Source organism: Gorilla gorilla, chromosome 11 (genome assembly GCF_029281585.2).
Source record: "Gorilla gorilla gorilla isolate KB3781 chromosome 11, NHGRI_mGorGor1-v2.1_pri, whole genome shotgun sequence".
Classification (NCBI taxonomy): Eukaryota; Metazoa; Chordata; class Mammalia; order Primates; family Hominidae; genus Gorilla; species Gorilla gorilla.
This window is the reverse complement of record NC_073235.2, coordinates 136,193,261-136,217,210: the sequence shown is the minus strand read 5'-3', so window position 1 is coordinate 136,217,210 and position 23,950 is coordinate 136,193,261. Positions and strand designations below refer to the sequence as shown.

The 23,950-nt window shown below is 39.7% G+C and overlaps 1 protein-coding gene across 15 annotated transcripts in view; it reads left to right on the top strand.

Annotated features, from left to right (window-relative positions):
- The window catches only part of USP40 (ubiquitin specific peptidase 40), a 91,719-nt gene that overhangs the window by 61,409 nt on the left and 6,360 nt on the right, over positions 1-23,950 (top strand). For 3 of the 15 annotated variants that reach the window (XR_010129725.1, XM_031008654.3, XM_004033386.5), the window contains 9 exons: positions 5,656-5,692; positions 6,967-7,031; positions 8,754-8,828; positions 12,318-12,444; positions 14,600-14,694; positions 16,366-16,484; positions 17,541-17,606; positions 19,860-20,070; positions 20,211-20,306. Coding sequence is in view for 12 of the 15 variants with exons in the window: in XM_031008654.3 (XP_030864514.2) it covers positions 5,656-5,692; positions 6,967-7,031; positions 8,754-8,828; positions 12,318-12,444; positions 14,600-14,694; positions 16,366-16,484; positions 17,541-17,606; positions 19,860-20,070; positions 20,211-20,306 (891 nt within the window). In the remaining 3 variants the exon portion in view is untranslated. The other 12 variants (XM_055379825.1, XM_063695297.1, XM_031008655.3 and 9 more) reach the window with 10 other exon arrangements.

The window sequence follows — 23,950 nt, the reverse complement described above, 5'->3', positions numbered from 1 at the left end:
TTTATTGGCAAGTAGTTGTTCATAATAGTCTCTTATGATCCTTTGTATGTCTGTGGTATCAATTGTAATGTCTCATTTTCATCTCTGACTTTATTTGAGTCTTCACTCTTTTTTTCTTAGTCTAGCTAAAGGTTTGCCAATTTTATCTATTAAAAGAACCAGTTTTTAATTTTGTTTCTCTTTTGAATTGTTTTGTTAGTTCCTACTTTGTTTATTTCTGCTCTGAGCTTTATTATTCCCTTCTGCTTCTTTTGGGTTTAGTTTGTCCTTATGTTTCTAGTTCCTTGAGGTTCATGGTTAGGTTGTTTAGTAGAAATCTTTCTTCATTTTTGATCTAGGCATCTATTGCTGTGAACTTCCCTCTTAGAACTGTTTTTGCTGTATCCCATGGGTTTTGGTATAATATGTTTCTATTTTAGTCTCAAGGCATTTTAAAATTTCCCTTTTACTTTCTTCGTTGACTTATTGGTTCTTTGGAAGCGTGTTTAATTTCCATGTATTTGTAAGGTTTTCAAAGTTTTTCTTTTTGATTTCTAGTTTTATCGTGGTTAGAAAAAATACTTGATATGATCTCTGTCTTGTTAAATGTATTAAGACTTGTTTTGTGGTCTAATGTATGCTCTATCATGGATAATATTCTCTGTGCAGTTGACAAGAATATGTATCCTGCAGTTGTTGATGGACTGTTCTATAAATATCTGTTAGCTCCGTTTGGTCTATGGTGAAGTTTAAGTTTAATGTTTCTTTGTTGATTTTCTGTCTCGATGATCTTTCCATTATTGAAAGTGAGGTGTTGAAGTCCCTACTATTATTGTATTGCAGTCTTGTTCCCCTAGAGGTCTAATAATATTTGCTTTATATATTTGGGTGTTCTGGTGGTGTTTGCATATATATTTACAATTGTTATATTCTCTCATTGAATCCCTTTATATCATTATAAATGATATAATAATGATATATAATGATCATATAACAAGTTATTATATAATGACCTTCTTCTACAATGACCATTATCAATTATAATGACCTTTTACAGTTTTTGAGTTAAAGTCTATTTTATCTGACATAAATGTGGCTACTCTTGCTCACTTTTGGTTTCTATTTGCATGGACTATCTTTTTCCATCCCTTCACTTTCAGTCTATGTTTGTCTTTAACAGTGAGGTGAGTCTTTTTTAGGCAACATATAGTTGGGTCTTCTTTTTTTTAACCCATTCAGTCACTCTTATATCTTTTAATTGAAGAATTTAATCAAGGTTATTATTGATAAGTAAGAACTTACTCCTGCCGTTTTGTTTATCGTTTTCTGGTTGTTTTGTAGATCTTTTTCTTCCTTTCTGGTTGTTTACTTCTGTGATTTGATGGTTGTCTATGGTGCTAAGCTTTGTTTCTTTTTCTTATTTGTGTATTTTCTGTCATTTCTTTCTTTGTGGTTACTGTTGCACTAAGATAGAGAGTCTTGTACTTATAATAGACTATTTTAAGCTGTATCCAACTCACCTTTGGTCATATAAAAACAGTCTAGAATTTTTTCCCTTCCCTCTACAATTTATATTTTTGTTGCCTTAATTTACATCTTTATTGTGTCCTTAGCCACTAATAGTAACTGTTGTTGTTTTTGGCTATTTTGACTTTAAACCTTCATGGAAGAGGATTGATAAATTTATATAGCACCATTGCAACACTGGGGTATTCCAAGTATGATTATGAATTTACCTATACTTGTGAGTTTTATACTTTCATGTGTTTTCATGATAGTAATTATCATCCTTTTGTTTCCAGTTGTAGTGCTCCCTTAAGTATTTTCTTGTAAGATTGGTCTAGTGGTGATAAATTCCTTTAGCTTTTTGCTTATCTGAGATTTATATCTCGCCTTTATTTCTGAAGGATAGCTTTGCTGGATATGATATTCTTGGCCGACAGTGTTTTTTTCTTTCCTATATTACCCTCATTTTCTTCTGGCCTGCAAGGTTTCTGCTAAGAAATCCACTGATAGTCTACTGGGGATTTCCTTATATGTGACTTAATGCTTTTATCTTGTAGCTTTCAGAATTCTCTTTTTGTCTTTAACTTTTGAGAGTCTTATTATAAAGTGCCCAAAGAGGATCTTTTTGTGTTGAATCTAATTGGGGAACCTGTGAGCTTTCTGGATCTGGATGTCCATATCTCTCCTGGACTTGGGAATTTTTCACCTATTATTTAATTAAATAGATATGCTGTGTCTTTTGTCATTTATTCTCCCCCTGGCACTTCTACAATGAGAAAACTTGTTCATTTAATGGTGTCTTGTTGGTCCTGTAGGCTTTCTTCATTCTTTTTAAATTGTTAATTCTTTTTATTCTTCTGACTGGGTTATTTCAAAAGACCTGTCTTCAAGTTCAGAAATTCTTTCTCTGATGAATTTCTAATTCAGATTATGAATGAATTTTTCTGATTTTGTTGAATTTTGGATTGTTTGTCTGCATTCTCTTGTTTATGAGTTTCCTTAAGATCATTGTTTTGAATTTCTCTTCAGGCATTTCATAAATATACTTTTCTTCGGGGTTTGTTACTGGAGACTTATTGTGTTCCTTTCAGAATATCATCTTTCCTTGGCCCTTCATATTTCTTGTCTTCTTATGTTGATATCTTCACATTTACTTGAACACTTACTTTTTCCAATTTTATGGAGTAGCTATTGTAGGAAGGAGCTTTTTCCTATAGATGGATTCTAGGGTGTCTGTTGGAAATGATGTGTTGTTGGTTTTGGTTCTTGGTGGGCTCAGTAGCATGATCCCTACACCAGTTCTTCAGCTGTAATCCTCATTAATGATGTGTGCAGTTGCCTCAATTTCCTAGGTTACGGGTGTTTGTGACAGAGGTGACATGGTTTGGTGGAGGAAAGGGTGCTGGTTTGTGCTGCGACCAAGCACAACCTGAGCATAGCTGTGTGTTGGTCTCTCTGGGGAGGGGGATACTGCCACACTTGCTATTGGGCTGGGTGCAGACATGTGTGGGTCAGGCAGCTGTGCAGCGCTCTCTCTGGGGAGGCAGGGCCACTGCCAGATTGCAAAATCCAAAACTTTTTGAGCACTTTTTGACCCTTTGACATGAAACTCAAAGAAAATATTCATTGGAGCATTTCATATTTAGATTTTTGGATTGAGGTTACTTAGCTGGTAAGTATAATGCAGATATTCCAAAAATTTTTTTTAAATCCAACACTTCTAGTCCTAAATATTTCAAATAAGGGATACTCAGCCTGTAATTGGGACTGGGTGATGGGTATTTGAGGATCATTTTACTGTTTTCTGCAGGTATTTTCCCAGTTTTTTACTGGCCTTTTTAACTTTACATTTTTTAATTTCAAGGAAAGAAACCACAAAACTTTTCAAAAGTGATGTATCTTCCTTTCTGTACTCTGTTGAACCCCTTGCAGGCAGACTTGTTCCTTGCTATGTCACTGAAACAGCTTATGCCAGGGTCATTAGTGGCCTCCACATTACTATGTCCAGTGAGCAGTTTTTACTCTTCATGTTACTTGCTCTATCACCAACATTTGATGTACCTGATGACTCTATTCTTTGAAACACTTTTGTCACTGGGCTCCAGAAGACCACAACTCCGGGTTTTCCTTATATCCCACTGGCCTACCCTTCTCAGTTTGCTGTCTCCTCCTCTTCTCTATCTTTGAGCATTCTGCTGCCCAGTTCTTAGATTGGAACTCGGCCCAGAACATCCAGCTGCCACTTGGTTGTCTAACAATCATCCAAACCTAGAACATATTCACAGTAAAACTCTTCTTATTCTCCCTGAAACATAACCCGCTCATATTTTTCTCTTTTTCAGTTAATGGCAACTCCATTTTTACTTGCTTAGGCTGAAAGCCTTGAAGTCATCCTTGATTCTTCTCTTTCTTACTTCACATTCAGTTTCACAAGGACATCTTTTGGTTCTACCATCAAAATGCATCTAGGATCTGACCACATCTCATTCTGTTCATTACTACCACCCTGTCAAACCTGTCATCTTTTTCATCTGAAATGAATTTCATCCATCAGCTTCCTAACTGATCTCCTTCCTTATAGCCTTGCACTTCCCAGGGTCTGTTCTTATAAAAAAGTTGAGTGATCCTTTAAAATGTAAGAGAGATTAGTCACTCCTATACTCACAACCCTCCTGTGGTTTCCCATTTTACCCAGAGTAAGAGGTGAAGTCTTGAATGTCTGCACAAGGGCCTATGTGATCTGGTTCTCTGGTACCATTTTTGTTATATTTTCAAACCTCCAACCATTTCCCCCTCTTACTCACTGTGCTTCAGCCACACTGGCCTTCTTGCTGTTTCTGAAATAAGGCTTTTATGCTCTCTGTTTCCCCTTCCTAAAACACAATTAAGTTGATTGCTCCATTGTTTGATTGTTTTTCTTAAATACAATGTTTAAGACTTTAAGTTTTCTTAGAATATAAGCTTGCTTTCATTCATCCACCATATTTTAGTATACTGTGTTTTTATCATCATTTTCTAAACAATCTATAATTATATTTTAAAGCCTTATTTTTTGTCATACAAGTAATCTTGGATTTCTTCTCACTTTTTAAACTTCTAGGGGATTAACAATCCCCCTTGGTTACCACTCTATTCTAGTCCTTTCTCTAGAAGTCACTGTTGCAATCAGATAACATCATCTTATCCACATCAGCAGAGTGTGTGTCCCTCCAGACCTTTGCTGTGCCTATACCAGCATGTGTCTATATACATACATATAGAAATGAAGAGTGTGCTTTGCTTCTGTGATTTCTTTTAAATTATAAATGGGATCACTTTGCATGTATTATACTAGAACTTTGTTTCACTTAAAATATTTTAAAGATCTTTTAAGACCAATATATATGAATCTGTTTTTTTCTTTGAACTGCTTTAAGACATTTCCTACTTTTTAAAAAATCTCCCATTAATGTGTATTTTGGTGGGGTTTTTTTTTTGCCGTTTTTCTTTTATTACAAACAGTACAGCAGTGACTGTCCTTATTTTTGCTCTCTTTTGCTCTAGTGTAATAGAAATCAAATTGTATTTGCTCGCTTGTCCAAGATTTAATTAGCAATGTTTTTCCCTCAAGAAATTGTTTTAATTACTATTTTTGTTTTATTTAAACTTTTGTTAATATTGTCTCATTTTTGCATTATGCCATGACATCACAGCTTGCACAATTCTTGTGAGTTTTTATATTTAGGGAAAATGGGGAAATTCAGACAGTCATAAAGAGAAGAGAGAAGGGAGAACTTTGCCCAAATGCTATCAATCTCGCCTTTTATAGGATTCAGAGTTTAATGTCTATGAAATTAGCTTGATTAATCATATCTGGCCAAAGACACACAGTTAATCCTTACAGGAAGAAAGTCATGGTTCAAACCTGGGAGTTGGTGGATGAAACTTTGAACTAAGTCCTGTTTGCAAACACCAGAAACTGCTTTTTCCTCTTCCTGAATTGGCCCCATCTAGCCTTTAGAAAGGAAAGCTGACTCGTGTATTATCTTCTTAACTATGTCTATCCTTGCCTATTCAAGAATCATTAAATATAGTCAGACTTAAATAGGCCTAGGGTCCAAAAAGGGTGTTTGTCCTAGAACTGTAACTCAGAAACAGAAAACTAACATTGGACATTGTTTTTCTTTACAGTGTTTAAAGTTAATGCTGAAGAAATCTGGCCTACAAGGTAAGTTACTTACCATGATGACATATTACTTAAAAGCCTAATAAAAATTTTTTTGACTTTTTTTTCCTCCAGGGTTGTAGGAAAAAAAAATTTATAGGGTGTAGAGAAATAAAAAGTAGTTTACACTTCCATATGTACATAATGAATTCTCCTGGTTCTTGTTGGCATGCTGAAAGAAAACTAATGGTATAGCTCTGAGTAGAGAACTTAGATAGGATCTAGCAAAAGTACAAAGTAGGAATGTTTTACGGTGTTGGTGGGAATGTAAATTAGGTCAACCATTGTGGAAGACAGTGTGGCAACTCCTCAAAGACCTAGAACCAGAAATGCCATTGATCCAGCAATCCCATTACTGGGTATATACCCAAAGGAATATAAATTATTCTATTATAAAGATACATGCACATGTATGTTCATTGCAGCACTATTCACAATAGCAAAGACATGGAATCAACCCAAATGCCCATCAGTAATAGACTGGATAAAGAAAATATGGTACATATATACCATGGAATACTGTGCAGCCATAGAAAGGAATGAGATCATGTCCTTTGCAGGGTCATGGATGGAGCTGGAAGTCATTATCCTCAGCAAACTAATGCAGGAACAGAAAACTAGACACCACATGTTCTTACTTATAAGTGGGAGCCAAACAATGAGAACACATGGACACAGGGAGGGGAATAACACACATTGGAGCCTGTTGGTGTGTGGGGGGGTGGGAGTGGGGGAGGGAGAGCATCAGGAAAAATTGCTAATACATTCTGGGCTTAATACCTAGGTGATGAGTTGATAGGTGCAGCAAACCACCATGGCACACGTTTACCTGTGTAACAGACCTGCACATCCTGCACATGTACCCCAGAACTTAAAATATAAAAAGAAATAACGCTAAGACGTATACCACCTGGAGCCACGCAGGTCTTCCACTGATTCCTTTCAATTTCATTGATTCCAAATTTCAGTGCATTCTGTTTCATGTCAGTATTTTTGTGGTATAGATGACGGAATGTAAAATGAATGAAAAAAAATAAATCTAAGATAACTGAAGCAACTTTCCAGGTGAGATCATGTCAGTGAGCTTGATGAGACCTCATTCTGATTTCAGTAGCACACTTTGCTGTTCTCAGCCTTCATTAACATGGAGGCCCATAGCTTTATTATCTGGAAAGGAAGTTAAGGTGCTCTGGGTGCAAGACATTCTTCTAGAAGTTACACGCAACGTCTCACCTAACTTTGAATTTTTTTTTATCCCAATTTTGACTCCTTTATAGGAGATGCCTGGCATTTACGAAAAATGGATTGGTGCTATGAAGCTGGAGAGCCTTTATGTGAAGAAGTAAGATGATTTCTATACATTGTACTTTCGTATGATTACATTTATGTCGTATTTTCATACAAGGTACCCATTCCACTCATGAGAAAGCTTTAATTACTTTCTATAGGATACAAATATCTATGAATGGGTCTATTTTACTTTTTTCTTACTATAGTTTTTTGATAAAGGGGAAGTCACAGTGCAGTGGGAACATTTCTGACATCTGTGGTAAACCCCCTTGCCATGAGAGTATGCCTCTAGGAGGAGCAGTTCATGAGAAGGCAGAGAACTTCACAGAACAAATGACATTGGAGCTCATGAAGGAATTTTATAGATACACTCTGAAGTTTTGGCCCCTGAATGTTTTGATCTCAGAGTTTCTCTGTAAGGTAATAGTGGCAGAATTTCTTACTAACCATTCCTAAGTTAAGCTTTGGTCCACACTCTCGATCCAGCCAAACTCTTAGGGTAGCCTTAGGAATAATTTTATCACAGGAGAGTTGGAATCTAGTTGGTCATCTTGTTGGTCCAAATAGCATGATATTTCCCAGTTCAAATGGTAGCCTTAGAAGTAGACCCAAAATAAAGCTCTGTGGGGGAGTCTGAGGGAGCTGTGGTCAGCCGCCCTTTCCCCAGTCTTCACCTGCCTGCTTCCTGTTCTTTAAGAAGGGACACTGAATGCCAGCAGAAGGTTGATTTAGGGAGGTATGCTGGGGCCTTGCCCTGGAATGCTCTTTGCTGTTTAGCAGTCAGTAAGTCAATAGCGAGAGGCCCCTCTTGGGGCCTGGGCAGGAGTTTGACTGCCTGGAGTAAGAAGTGGACCTCAAAGCATCTTTAGGACATAAAATTTGGATGTCAAAAGAATATATTTACCCAAATAGCTTCAGCATTTTCTTCTCTATTAATTCCCAAATTGGCATCAAAGAATTCAGCCAGAAGCCAACTCATTACCCTTGGAACTGGCTTCTCGTTCCAGCCTTGCCAGGTATCTTTCCCATCCTAATCTTCAAGAGTAAAATATGGTTTACCCTCCTTATCTTTCATTCTTCATGTTTCCTCTCAGCCTCCAAACTGTCAGCTTTTCCACCCCTTCCCTGACCATTCCCATGCTTGGCTCCAGGTCCAAGCCTTCGTATGCCTCTCACCTAAATTATTATGGCTTTCCTGGGCCCAGGCGTTCCCTGCTTCAATGTCATGCATACTGCAGCCAGATTGATCTGGAAAATCTCCTCAGAAATCTTGTGTGGCTCCTTTATTTCTATTCCATGTCCTGTGGTTAGTGCCTGCCCTTCCAGTCCGGTGTGACCTCCTGGTACTTTCCACTCGAATCAGTGTGGCTTTAGCGCTTTACCAAAACAAGCCATATTTACTATCAACCTTAACTTAGCCCTTGTCCTTTTTTTCATGAGAAATTCCTTCTGCTATTTTCTCTAGCTTTCCAAATCCAACCCATCTTTTTAGGATTAATTAAAATTTCATCTTTTGTAAATCAGTTTCTCATTTCTCATCTCATCTAACTCCCTTGCCTCAGATCTTCTGTCAAACTTACAGCTTATGCCCCACAATTTAACAAATAATGCTGTACTGATTTTATAGTCTTAGCTTATTTCCTGTGTCTTCCATATCTGCTTTATTATTCATTTAATTTTTGAAAAGATAATAGAGGCATGGGGTTTTAAAAAGATCAATGATCTGCTCCTTTCAGAAGTCATAAGTGACAAAAAAGCATTTTTGTCTTCCCAGGATGCAACGCTGAAAGAACTTCTGATATGTTCTGGAGATACTTTGCTTTTAATTGAAGGACAACTTCCTCCTCCGGTAAGATTTTACTTCTGAATAGACAACTCGTAAGTAATAATTATTGTTATCTGATTACAGAGATGATACAGCCTCATTTAGGGAAAATGGGGAAATTCAGACAGTCATAAAGAGAAGGGAGAACTTTCCCCAAATGCTATCAATCAGATATGTTTCCTAACTTGTAAATATTCTCACACAAAATTAAAATCAATTATATATAACATTTTTATTTCCTACTTTTTATATTTGACATTTTAACCTTCTCATAAAATCCAAAAATAATCATCATATCCAAGGTAATGTTTTACTAATTTAATTGATCTATATCCTCATTGTTGGAAACTTACCTTGTTTTTAACATTTTGTTTTTATAAATAGTACTGAAATAAGTCCTTCAGAAAATAGTTCTAAATGTGGAATTCCTAAGTCCAAAGGTGTGACCTCTTTAAAGCCTTGATGTTCTATGCAGTAGCATATGAGAGGACTCATTTCACTGCCCTTTCGTAAGCATTGCATAGCACTACTTTCTGAAACCAGTATCGTTTCTTTTAAACTGAGGATGCACGTAAAAGTGAACCCAAAAGAGAAACAAATGGCCCCAAACTCCAAGACTCAGATAACTGTTTGCTTATGATTAGAAAAGTCAGACAGTACAGAAAGCTGTGAAATGAAAAGCAGAAATCACTCCTACACCTTTTCTCTGCAGAGAGAGCCACAGTTAGCTGATTTTTCCTCCTGTATCCTTCTAAGAAAAACATTACACATATTTGTTCGCTGAAGGCAAATATGTGCATATCCTTTTTAATGTATTTGCTACATTGTTTTACACTTGTTTTGTTTGCTTTTATTCACTTACTGTATCTTGCGGAGCTCCTCATATCAGCACATACACACCTACCTTATTCATTTTCGTAACTTTGTAGAATTCTATTATATTTTGTACAATGATCTTTAAAGTTAATTTTTGAATAGGCAATACTCATGATACAAAATTCCAGGTGTTATGAAAAGCTGGGCCAGGAAAAGCAAGTGTCCCTACTGTCTCTGGGTCCAGCCACCCAGCGTCCTCTCCCCGACAGGCAGCTGCTTTTCTCTGCATCCTTCCAAAGGCCTTTGCTTTTTAATATAGACACACACTTGCACACACTGAAGTGTGCTAGCTTTTCCCACCTCATTTTTTGTTACTGAAGAATTTTAATAGGTTTATTAAGAGATAAAAGGTAGGCTAGGCGCGGTGCCTGATGCCTGTAATTCCAGTACTTTAGGAGGCCAATGCAGGCAAATCGCTTGAGCTCAGGAATTCAAGACCAGCCTTGGCAACATGGTGAAACCCTGTCTCTTTTCAATAAAAATTTAAAAAGTAAAAAAAAAAAACAAGAAGAGAGATAAAAGATGTTACTGTTACAACACTTAATTTCAAACAATAGACAATGACAATGTGAAGACTAACCATGTAAAATATTTTAAATACATAGTTCAATGTGTATATACATAGCATATATATCCACACATACACAGATTTATTCCTTTTTATTTGCACAAAAGATTATTTGCTAGGCAACCTATTCTGTACCTAGATTTTTTTCATTAATATTTTATCTCCTAGTGTATGCTGTAAAGCTATCTCATTCAATTTAGTAGCTTCATAATATTCCATTGTTTGGAGGACTATAATTTATTTAACCAGTCTCTTTTTGAAGAATATTTAGGTCATTTCCAGTCTTTTGTTGATACAAGTAACAATGTAAAAAATATATTTATTTTATATATTTATTTATTTATTTATTTTATATATATATATATATATATATATATATAAATGCCATTTTGCTTGTATATGAGTATATCTACAGGATAAATTCCTAGAACTGAAATTGCACAGTTTTTTTTGTTTTGTTTTTTTTTTTTTTTTTTTTTAGAAAGGGTCTGGCTCGGCCGGGCACGGTGGCTCACGCCTGTAATCCCAGCACTTTGGGAGGCCGAGGCGGGTGGATCACGAGGTCAGGAGATCGAGACCATCCTGGCTAACACGGTGAAACCCCGTCTCTACTAAAAATACTAAAAATTAGCCGGGCGTGGTGGCGGGCGCCTGTAGTCCCAGCTACTCGGGAGGCTGAGGCAGGAGAATGGCGTGAACCCAGGAGGCGGAGCTTGCAGTGAGCCGAGATCGCGCCACTGCACTCCAGCCTGGGCGACAGAGCGAGACTCCACCTCAAAAAAAAAAAAAAAAAAAAAGAAAGGGTCTGGCTCTTGTCACCTGGGCTGAAGTACAGTGGCATGATCATAGCTCACTGCAAGCTCGATCTCCTGGGCTGGGACTGCAGGCACACTGTGCCTGGCTAATTTTTAAACATTTTTTTATTTTTGTCTTGCTTTGTTGCCCACACTGATCTTGAACTCCTGGGCTTAATCGATCCTCCCACCTCAGCCTCCCCAAAGTACTGGGGTTACAGCTGTGAGCCACCAAGCCCAGCCAAAAATCTTTTAAAGAGGGTCCTTGAAGTTGGTTCATGGTTTTTGGTCCCATAAACAATTTGTAAGAATATTCTTGCATATGTGGGTTTCTATGCATGCACTAGTATATCAGAATGTAAATTCCTAAACGTGGAATGGCTGGGTCAAAGGACTTGCACATTTTAAAATACGACAGGTACAGGCAAATTATTCTACAGAAACTTCTCAGCAGTTTATATTCCTGCTACCAACTTACAAGAGTTCAAGTTTACCCATATTTTCACCAACATAATTTTCTGGTTTTTGACAGTCTGCTAGGTGAAAAAAAAATGGAATTTTGTTGTTCTGATTTACATTTATTTAATCGAATGAAGGTCAAATATTTGTTAATCTTCACTAATCTGATAAACAGAAAAATATTCTAGTGCACATTTCTTGAACTATCTGTTTAAAATGTTTTAGGTGGTTAATTTTTATTCTCATCTTCTATTGTTGGAAATTAAGTGCTGCAACAATAGCACCTTTTATCTCTTAATAAACCTGTTAAAATTCTTCACTAACAAAAAATGAGGTGGGAAGAATTAGCTAAATAAGTAAAACTGAAATTACAGGGTATGTATAAGACAATGGGTTTATTTCCTTTAGTTTGTATCAGAAACCCAACTTAGATCAATGGGCTCTTGCATCTGTGTGATAAACGGCACTGCTGGGACTGGTATCCTGGGCCAGCAGTGCTTGGACAGCGCCTGGAAACGCTGGTATAGTGTGTTCAAGCAAATGCACTGTTCTTGTTTATGCTTCTCATTTATATTATCTACTAAGATACCTTTAAGCAAGGGATATTTAGTCCAGTCACCCCAAAGTCTGATTTTTATGATTTTAAATTTTTGATTGTATAAACAAGTATAATTTATGACAGTTAATAAATCTAAAAGGAAAAATGATAAGTTCAAGAACATCTTAGGTTATCAAGATGTTTCTTTCTATGGAAGTAAAAGTAGAGTTTCACTTAATCTTTGTAATCACAGCAGTTAAACATGCTCCATTCTTCAGGGTTTCCTGAAGGTGCCCATCTGGTGGTACCAGCTTCAGGGTCCCTCAGGACACTGGGAGAGTCATCAGGACCAGACCAACTGTACTTCGTCTCGGGGCAGAGTTTGGAGAGCCACTTCCAGCCAAGGTGAGAACAGAATGGGATTTCAGCAGCCAGTGCATCATAAAGAGAAGTAAATTGACTGCCTGTGCTCTGAGAGTCAATTGATATATTTATTTTTAAAACGTAAGATCTTGAAAATCAAGACCTATTAATTTCATAAGTCATTCCAGACATCACATAATAATAACACTGTGCCATTTCTGTACGTGCTCTGTAACCTCTGTAAAGCACTATATATCTTGTTGTTTATTATTATATCAATATATTACACTTTCCAAAGACTTTTATGTATCATCTCTCAAGATCCTCAGGGCAACAGGGGCCCCATTTATCACCACGTACCAGAATATTGAGACTTCAACCAATTCTAATGATGTCATTTTAGCCCACAGGGGCAGAGACCAGGAGTCCACATCCTACATGTCTTCCAATCTTTCTGCCTCAAAACCCTCAGGAACTGCTTCTAGGGCATTTGATATCATCTCACTGACTTCTGAGAAGGAACATAGACAAGTACAAGCATGTTGTCTTACTCAGCACTCAGCTGCACACATCATGATGGGCAGAAGTCACTATCAGTGAGTTCTGTTGCCCTTGTACAAAGAGGAGTTCCACTTCATTATAAAGAAATGGAGCGAGTATATTTTTAATAGGCCCAACTCTTTAGCTATGTTTTTCTTTTTATCATGCTTTACTTATTTAGTTTTTCTAGTGCCTTGAAGTATATTACTTACATTTCTTTTTAATCTTTTCAGCCTCAGTAATAAAATTAATATAAATGAGTCAAATTCTTATCTCCTTATTCTTTGAAGTTAAGATTGTATAGAGAGAGTAATGTTGAATGAGCTATAAAATTGGCATAAAGTTACTTTTTAGTTGGGTTACAGTAGTTCATGTTAATAATGCTAAAAATGCCTTGGTGATAGAATTCTAGTTACATATAGAATTGGATATAGATTGTAAAAGCATGTTTAATCAGTATGTTTCTACGTGAAAAGTAAATAAAAGGTTCTTTTTTTGGTAATACATCTGTACACAACACATGGGAAATGCACTCATGTGTCACTTAACATGAATATGTTTTGAGAAATGCATCGTCAGATGATTTCATCATTATGTGAACATGGTAGAGTGATTTACACAAACCTAGATGGTAGAGCCTCCTACACACCTAGGCTATGTGGTGTATCCTCTTGCTCGTAGGCTACAGACCTGTACAGCAGCTTACTGTATTGAATACTGAAGGCGAATCATAACACAGTGGCAAGTGTTTGTGTATCTAAACAGAAAAAGGTACAGTGAAAATACAGTATTGTAATCTTATAGGATCACATCACATGTGTGGTCTTTGACCAAATCATTATGTAGCAGGTGATTATATATTTCATTCTTTAGAATTTCCTAAAATTATCTTTCCGGTAGTGTCAGCCTGTAATTTCCTTAAGACACAAGAGGAACTTCTCATGCACTTAGTTGACTTCTAATCCCTCTGTAATTTCTTGCTATGCATTAGTGGCATGCTCAGCAGTAAAGACAGTTAAGGCAAAAATAAGTGAAGACAGTCTAAATTTAGTTGCCAGCTTTTATATTGTTTTTGATGAGAAAGCATTGTGTTTTTCCCTTTTTTTAAACAAACTTGGAAAGGCCTTCTTATTGTCAAGATTTCCTTATAAATAAACATTTATTGGGCATTTACTATGTGGCATCCATTGTACCAGGAACTGGGGAGACAAGATAGATGGCCTGCCTCCTCTTGAAAACTCTGTTGTTTTGAGGAGGCAGATTAAACACCTGCACACAGACAGACAGACAGACAGACACACACACACACACACACGAGGAACAGGTTGGGATGAGTGTTACGAGGAGGAAACAGGAAGCTAACATACAGAATGCAGCCAGCGTATCCTACCCAAAAAGTCCTCTTTGAGGAAGGAGAGAATGTGGAAAAGTACATTCAAGGTAGGGGCATAAGTGTCACAGACCTCTTGGGAGTCTGCCGACAACATGTCCCTGCCTGCTCACCTGCCAGACAGGGCCTCCTCATAAGACTTGGATGCAGAGGCTCTTGAGTGGAATTTTAATAACCTATTTACAATATCAAAACATGGCAATGTATTTCAGAAACACAAAATAAGTTTCAAGTTCCTTGTAAACATCCCGCTCTGTCCTTTGGAAGGTGCTTCTGGGAACGAGCCTGCGCAAGTTTCTCTCCTCTACTTGGGAGACATAGAGATCTCAGAAGATGCCACGCTGGCGGAGCTGAAGTCTCAGGTCAGACTTCTTCCTGCACCATAACTTAGTGGTAATGTGGCTTCTTCCAGTGAGATATTAATATATTCTTCTATCTCCTTTTCCCTCAATTACAGTCTGTTCTGATATGGCATTTGTCATATGCCATGTTCAGTGGTAAGTACCCGCAGGCAATACACACCCATGGTGCAGACGGCTCCTCGTGGCCTCACTGGTCCCTCCTCTGACAGGCATGCTGTGCTTTTGTTTCAATCTATCCTCAGTGACTTGCAGCTTTTGTTCATTTTTATTTTTTTAGGGAAACATGGTTTCTTGGAACATTTGTAAAGCATTCACTTTATCCCTTTATTTACATTGTTTGTGTACCATTGTGACCCATATGTTAAATGTTGTTATGAAAAGCTGTGTTACCAGTTTTCCAGGAGGTTAGAACTCCAGCTTTTATGTTAGGATGCTAAACTAGATATTCTAGGTATTGTGTTGTTTCTTATGCATTAACATTCACAGAGAAGGAGGGTTTTATCCAAATGGAAAGGCTGGATTAACTACAATGCAGTGTTGAAGAAGCATCCGCCTACTGTTGGACTGAAATGAGCATTCCTTTCTTCTCTTAGAGGAGAAAATGTGGGGCCTATATATGACTAGTGGTTGTTGATGTTTGGCTTTTGTGCGCCCTCAGTATATGAAATACCCTTCCTCGAGAAAAAGCAGACGTTGGCTGGGTGTGGTGGCTCATGCCTATAATCCCAGCACTTTAGGAGTCTGAGGCAGGAGGATCACTTGAGGTCAGGAGTTTGGGACCAACCTGGCCAACATGGTAGAACCCCATCTCTGCTAAAAGTACAAAAAAAAAAAATTCACCTGGCACGGTGGCAGGCACCTGTAATCCCAGCTACTCGGAGGCTGAGGCAGGAGAATCACTTGAACCCAGGACAGGGAGGTTGCAATGAGCTGAGATTGCGCCACTGCACTTCAGGCTAGGTGACAGAGTGAGACTCCGTCTCAAAAAAAAAAAAAAAAAGAAAAGAAAAAGCAGACAGCCTTATTCTCATGAGAACAAATGGGAAGATAATTTTTTTTCTCATATTAAGTTGAAAGATATAAAATTGCTGTTTTTAGGTCAAAAAATGGATGAATATTGGTAATTTTAGAGGCTCCAACCTAAGTATATCAGTAGGGGCTTAAAGTGATCCCTTCAGAATTAGAACAAGCAGTTTGGGCCTACTGATTGCAGCCAAAGATTTTGAAATACTTCAGAATCAAAAGCTGATTCATCGGCAGAGCAAACACTGGTGGAGAATTGCCCGGGCACGGAAGAAGGCTGTTGTGTCCCTCGTTGTACTGTTAGAGCGGGCTCTGCCCTGGTGAATTCTACTCACATGGAAGTTAATTCCAAAGTTTCATTTTTTAAACATGATGATTAAAAAGAAGCTTTTGACTCAGATTTAGAGATAGGGAGCTCACTTGTTTCTCAAGCTGATTTCAGTGCAGAGGAATATGAAGACCGCTCAGGGTTAGTGTCATTTAAGAGAGAGAGAGATTCCTGTGACTTTTAAAATGATGTTATCATTACTTGAGATACTCTTTCCTTGAGATGCCACTGTGTAGTGCTTCATTTTTTTTTTTGTAAAACAGTATGTTTTGAAGAGTGCTTTTTAAAACCGTTGGAGAAATGTCTGTTTCTTTTTCTAGGCCATGACCTTGCCTCCTTTCCTGGAGTTCGGTGTCCCGTCCCCAGCCCACCTCAGAGCCTGGACGGTGGAGAGGAAGCGCCCAGGCAGGCTTTTACGAACTGACCGGCAGCCGCTCAGGTAGGTTCCTTGCTGGACACAACACTGTCCCTCTCTGCTGCTGACGCACTGGCTGGTGTGAGGGATGGAGGAGGAATCCGTCTTCTGAGCTGAGTGACAACAAAGCCCATTCCTGGTCATGCCACGCTTGTGACTTGGGTGACACTTTTCATCATAAACTCCAGCAGGCCTTCAGTTTTCCATGTTAAGTATAAATGTAGTGTTGTATATTTTTTCTGTGCTCCAATGACTGTGACATTATATAACTTAAAAGCATTTGGAGTGAGATGGAAAGTAGGAGTGGCTGTTTCTCACTCAGAAATGTTGGATTCAGCTGATCCTCCTCCTGAAACTTTGAACTTAAAGAGCAGGTTTGGGTCATTTCCTTTGCAAAAAGCAGCCTTGAGGCTTTTTGTTTCTTTCTCTTGTTTCTTTCTTTTCTTTCTTTCCTTTCTTTCCTTTTCTTTCTTTTTTTAATAGACAGGGTCTGGCTCTGTCGCCCAGGCTGGAGTGCAGTGGCGTGATCATGGCTCAACTACAGCCTCAACCTTCTGGGCTCAAGTGATCCTCCCACCTCAGCCTCCTGTGTAGCTGGGACCTCAGGCATGTGCCACGACACCAGGCTAATTTTTTGTTTTGACGAGGTCTCCCTATGTTGCCCAGTCTGGTCGCGAACTCCTAGCCTCAAGCAATCCTTCCACCTTGGCCTCCCAAAGTGCTGGGTTACTGGCGTGAGCCACTGTGCCTGGCCAAGGCTGCTTTTAATCAGTTCTGATTACCACCCCAAAGTGACTGGCATGAGAATCTTAACCCCGGCTGAACAGAGGAAATTTCTTTGGCAGTTTGGCCATCTTCCCAGAGCCAGACCTACACGTTTAGTAAGAAATGACTCAAGTATCTAAATAATCACCACAGCAAGGATTCTCATTTTTTCCCCTTTTCCAAAAGTTTGGGTGTTCTTATAAGTACTCAGAAAACAATCCTTTGCTTAAGAAAAAAGCTTAAAATTGGGGGAAAAAAATTCAAGAAAATTAAATGTTATGTCACTCAATATTATCTTGTTTCACTTATTATCAGGGAATATAAACTAGGACGGAGAATTGAGATCTGCTTAGAGCCCCTTCAGAAAGGCGAAAACTTGGGGTAAGAAATTCTCCTGTGCATCTGAAGTGACACACATATCTTAACCTAGTTTGCCTTTTGAAGCTTTAACAACTTCATAGTGTAGCATTTTTTCACTGCTTCTAAGTAGCCTAGCAACTTGAAACAGAGTGTGTGCTAGAAATATGTTTGTATGTCTGGCGTCTAAAACTTGGGACTTATTGTCCCATAAAAACAGTAAGGGAGAATTAATTTTTCAGTAATCACCAGATGCATATTGACCCCATGATGGCCCTGAAGTGTCAGCAAGAGGCCCACCCGCAGCTGTTGTCAGTGTGTTCGGACAGTCTGCCATCCAACGGATTCATCATCGCTCCCGTCGCTCTGCCCCCTTATTCTACTTTCTTCATCCTAGTATCACCTGACATATCTGTACTTACTGATTTATTTGTTAGTATCTGTCTCCCACTACTAGAATATAAGTACTTGGTTTATTCATTGCTATATCCTTAATACCTAGAATAGTAATTGTGCCCATGTCATAGTCAATAATTATTTATTAAATAAAGATACACCCAAAATTGTCTACAATCAAACCATCTTGTTCTTTTTTCGCTGTAGGAAAATATTTTACAAGTCCTTTTGTAAATATCATGAACTATTAAGATTTGCTCTACCTATTATGATATGAGTATCCTTCTTGTGGTCTGCTTGTTATATGAGAAAGTTATCTTTCAACCATGTCTAACATGTATTTAATTTTAGTGTTTTTATAAAAACACATTCTTAATACAAGTTGTACAACCAGAAATAGTTTCCTGGAGGGGAATTCCAGGATCAAATGGTGTGGACATTTTAAACCTCTTAAAATAGTTAAATATTTCTTCAGGCAAGTTGTTCCAGAATATGAGTATTTATTTTACCTCACCCACAAACCAGCATTGACTATTTCATCGTCTAGGTGTTTCCTAAATTGATAAATGAAAGATGATTATCTTGTTCTCAGATTCTCCAGTGCTTTGATGACTAATAAGTTCAGGCATTTTTGCAAACTGTATTTTGTGAGTGCATGAATGAGTTATTTCGTGTATTTTGACTGCTTCTGTAATGAAGTCTAAAGGAAAAGCTCTCTTGGAATTTGTGTGAGCTCTTTATGATTTTGACCCTTTGTCACAATGGTTGTAAGCTGTGTCAGGTTTTGATAGACACAGTGCCTTTTGCCCTTTTGAAGAGCAGCTGTGTGTCTCCTCAGGCCCCTTCGATGGGCTCTTCTGTCCTTGACCAACTTCCAGGGCACTCCTGCTCTCAAGGAGGCCTCTAGTCCCTCCTGTTTCTCTCCAGCAGCCTCTGTCCCCTCCTTGGCAACTTCAGCATCTGTGCCGATGCCCTTTCTGTCCTCTGGCCGCACTGTGCTGGGCTCCAGGCCTTGGCCTCACTCCCTGGCCAACAGCCCCCTCCCCCATGGGGACATGGGGCTGTGCAGCCTTTGCTCTTGCGCTCTGCACTCCCCTGATTCCATGGGCCCACATCTTCCCATGAGCTCTCTTTCTTCCAGTCATTTCATTTCTCATTGCGTGACCTCTTTTGATGGTAAAAACACTTAATAGAAGTACATCTAAAACTCATTCATTGTCTCAGCATCCTAAGAACCAGCCTTCATTTCCCCTTGCTGCCTTCCAGTTCTTATCTATAGCTTTTCCTCCATGGCCTGCGCTGACCTCTGCACGTTCCTGTTCCTCCTGCCTTGCTGAGTGTTGTTCTTTCTGCTCCTCCTGCTAAGGTTTCCCATCTCCCACAGCTGCAGCCTTGTGTCTCACCCGCCCTGTGTCTCTCTTCCCAATTCCAACCCTCAGGTTCTTCTCCCTGGCTACCTCATAGCAGCTCACATTTACAGCCCCCAGAGTCAAGGGCATAACTGCCTACCTCGAGCCCGCTCTCCTCCTGCCAGCTGCCGGGCTATCAAGCCAGGCCCCTCTCACCCTGTCCCTGTCCGCCGCATCGTACCTGCTCAGGCCGCCACCTCTTTCCTTTTCTCCCGCACTGAGGAAGTTCCCTACCATGTCTGGAGGGCTCTGCTGTGTACCGAGAATGGGATCTTCACTTCCGCTCTTCATTCCAAGATTGAAGGAAATTGAAGTGCGGAATAAGAGTTTGCCACTAGCATCCAGCATTTAGGGAAAAATCTCTCCTTAAAAAAACCAGAAAAGCTGGAGGAGAAGCTTTGTCCATTATGCCTCAAGTTACGTGGTTTTGTTTGTTTGTTTGGATCTGGCACTTGACAGTTTTCTGGTGCAGCCCCCAGGACGTGCTGCTGAGGACACAGGTGCGCATCCCTGGTGAGAGGACCTACACCCCTGCCCTGGACCTGGTGTGGAACGCGGCCCAGGGTGGAACTGCCGGCTCCCTGAGGCAGAGAGTTGCCGATTTCTATTGTCTTCCCGTGGAGAAGATTGAAATTGCCAAATACTTTCCCGAAAAGTTCGAGTGGCTTCCGATATCTAGCTGGGTAAAGTTGTGGGGCTGTCTCAGAGAAATTGGGGCTTACCGGCATAGCAATGAGGTTATGCAATTTTTCACAGTGATAGAGAATTTAGTGAGAACTTGAGGTTGAGTTTTGCTTATTTAAGATGTTTGATTTTCCCATAGAACCAACAAATAACCAAGAGGAAAAAGAAAAAAAAACAAGATTATTTGCAAGGGGCACCGTATTACTTGAAAGACGGAGATACTATTGGTGTTAAGGTAAGTTGTTTAACAGCAAATTTACCACTTTGAGAAGACACGAGGGTCACATGATTTTATAGAGACGTTTTATTGAATCTTCAAGACACAGATTATCCCATTTTATACAAATTGTTTCAGAGAATGGATAAAAAAGAGGGAAAACTGGACAACTGACTTTACAAGGCCACTGAAACCTCAGTATCCAAACTGCCAAGGACAGTAAAATAAAATACAGACCAGTTTCACTTCTGACCATACGTGGAAAATTCTAAGTAAAATACTAGCAAGTTCAGCCCAGCAAGTATGTTTTTAAAAACACTACTGTGTGACACGACGTCACAGTAAAGGTTATCCAAGGAATGCGAGGAGGGCAGCGTGAAGAATAGATTATGTAAGAAATAATCCTGCCAGACTCAAGAGATGCAGAAAAAGCATAAAATAAAACTTATTATTAAAAACCCAGTGTTCATGACTTTAAAAAAGAACTTAGAGCAAACTAGGAGTAGAAGGAAACGCCTTAACCTGATGCACATATCTACCCAAAACCTCTAGCAGCAACACTGTGCCAGCTTCAAAAGCTTCCATTTTAATTAAAGTGGGACCCAAAGTAAGGATTCCCCTAACCGCCCCTTCTGTTTAACACTGTACTAAACAACACGGGCAATGAATTCCCTCCCTCGCTGCCAAAAGAAAAGTAAATAAAAATTGAAAGAGCAGTAAAAGAAATTTGAAAAGGAAAATATAAAACCGTTCTTACAAAGGAGATTCAAGGCCGGGCACGGTGGCTCATGCCTGTAATCCCAACACTTTGGGAGGCTGAGATGGGTGGATCACTTGAGCCCAGGAGTTCGAGACCAGCCTGGACAACATAGTGAAGCCTGGTCTCTACAAAAAAATACAGAAATTAGCCGGGTGTGGTAGCACACACCTGTAGTCCCAGCTACTCAGGAGGCTGAGGTAGGAGGATCGCTTGAGCTAGGGAGGTGGATGTTGCAGTGAGCCGAGATCGTGCCACTGCACTGCGGCCCAGGCAACAGAGATCCTGTCTCCAAAAAACAAGAAAAAAAAAAAGGAGATTCAAAAGACTACACAGATAAATGATTAGATCTGATAGAGGAGTTTGAAAGGGTCCAAGATCAGTATAAAACCTTCTGGAGAATATACAAAAACATACTTAGCAGTGTTAAAGAAAGCTTCTGTTAGAGCCACGTCATGTTCTTGGAAGGCAAACCTCACAATAGTAAAGGTATCAGTTCTTCCCAAGTCTGTAAATTCAGTGAAATTCCAATGAAAATCCATATAGATTAGATTAAATAAAATTAATAGCATAAATTCGTACACTAGAGCAAAGGGCCAAAGAGCTAAGATTTTCTTTTTTTGTTGTTGTTGAGACAGTATCTCGCTCTGTTGCCCAGGCTGGAGTGCAGTGGTACAGTCTTGGCTCACTGTGAGAAGAAAAAGGACAGGGTCCTTGCCTCACCAAGTGTTGACTGATCACAGCTGTGGCGACAGTGTAGCATGGAGGCATGGGTAGACAAACAGGCTCATGGACAGGGTGGAAAGCCCAGAAACAGAATCACACGTGAGGAAATGTGACAGATACTTGAGGCAACATTAAAAAATGGGTTATTCAATGAATGGTGCTGGAAAATTAGTTATCTATGTAGGAAAATCATATTCATTAATTTTCATAACCCTAAAATTAATTTTATACAAGTTGAGTATCTATGATTCAAGATGCTTGGGACCAGAACTGTCTCAGATTTCAGGTTTTTTCGGGTTTTGGAATATTTGCATTATACTTAACGGTCGAGCCTCCCTAATCCAAAAATTTGAAATCTGAAATGCTCCATTGAGTTTTGGATTTCTGGATTAGGGATGCTTGACTTGAGTCAGCGTCAGACCCCATAAAACCTGTACTTACCTCTGCTCACACCATAGTCAACAGGCAATCCAGTTGAAGACTTAAATGTGAAAAGCACTCATTTTCAATCTTTAGAAGACATAAGAAAATCTTTGACTTCAGGTTAAGGATTTCTTTTTTTTATTTTTTGAGATGGGGTCTCACTCTGTCACCCAGGTTGGAGTGCAGCAGCGTGATTTCTACTCACTGTAACTTCTGCCTTATGGGCTCAAGCGATCCTCCCACGTTAGCCTCCCAAGTAGCTGGGACCACAGGCACGTGCCATTATGCCCGGCTAATTTTTTGTATTTTTGGTAGAGACGGGGTTATGCCGTGTTGCCCAGGCCGGTCTTGAACAGGAGGGTTCAGGCAGTTCACCTGCCTCAGCCTCCCAAAGAGCTGGGATTACAGGCGTGAGCCACCATGCCTGGCAAGACGGATTTCTTAAACAGAAAGTGCAAACCATGAAAGAATCAGTAAATTTCATTACATTAGAAGTGAGAACTTTTGTTCGTCAAAGGAAATCATAAAAAACAGTGAAAAGGGAAGTCACAAACAGGGGAGCGACATATGCAGTAACACAGCAGAGGGTTATTCTCCAGCATAGACAGCAGATCTTCTGCAAATCTGTTATCAAAAAATAACCCAATAGAGAAGTGGGCCAAGGTTATCACTGGCAGTTCACAGAGGAGAACAGAATGGCCAGGAAACACATGAAAAGAGAATCAGCTTGCCAATTGCAGGGAGCTGCAGAATCCAGCAGGGAGCTGCCCTTGCTAGTGAGACCGTGGGAACTCCCACACACATGGCCAGGCGCAGTGGCTCATGCCTGTAATCCCAACGCTCTGGGAGGCCAAGGCAGGCAGATCACTTGCACTCGGGAGTTTGAGACCAGCCAGGGCAACGTGGCAAAACCCAGCTTCTTGGGTGGCTAAGGCAGGAGGATCACTTGACCCCAGGAGGTGGAGGTTGTAGTGAGCTGAGATCATGCCACTGCACTCCAGCCAGGGTGGCAGAGTCAGACCGTGTGTCAAAAAAAAAAAAAAAAAACTCCAGTGGGAGCACAAGTTGGTACAGCTACTCTGGAGAGCAGTTTGGTGTTAGTTTAGTACACAGATGCCCATCAATACAACCAAAGAGTCCCACTCCTAGCTGTATTCCCTAGAATAACTCACCCATAGGTGGGTGGAGACACACGGATATGCTCACTGAAGCATTACAGGTAATAGAATGAAGTGGAAAGAAATTGACAGATTTTTTTTTTTTTTTTTGAGACAGTCTCACTCTGTCACCCAGGCTGAAGTACAGTGGCGCAATCTTGACTCACTGGAACCTCCACCTCCCGAGTTCAAGTGACTCTTCTGCCTCAGTCTCCCATTCCCCAGCCTCAGCCTCCCCACAATCTTTAAAACTTGTGTCATGTGCAATTTACTGGAACAGAAATTATAATATTGGCTTATCATATGAGTGTATTAGAATAGAGATTATAATACTTGACACGACATGTTCCTAGCAGAGGCGGGGCACTGAGAAGTAGCCAGACCCTCCTGCAGAGCTTGGTTAATCTCTCAGTCATTGAAGAGTTTAACTGTGATGTCTAGCCAGAGCCAGCTCCCCACCTCCACACCTGAGAATGCAGCCAGCAACCTGGGCAACCCCCAGCACGAACCCCGCAGGCCCTGCGCTGTGTCTTTCCTGACACGCACTTCCCTTCCTGGGTGCGCCCCTGAGGCGTCCTCCCTGTGGGCAGCATTTACGG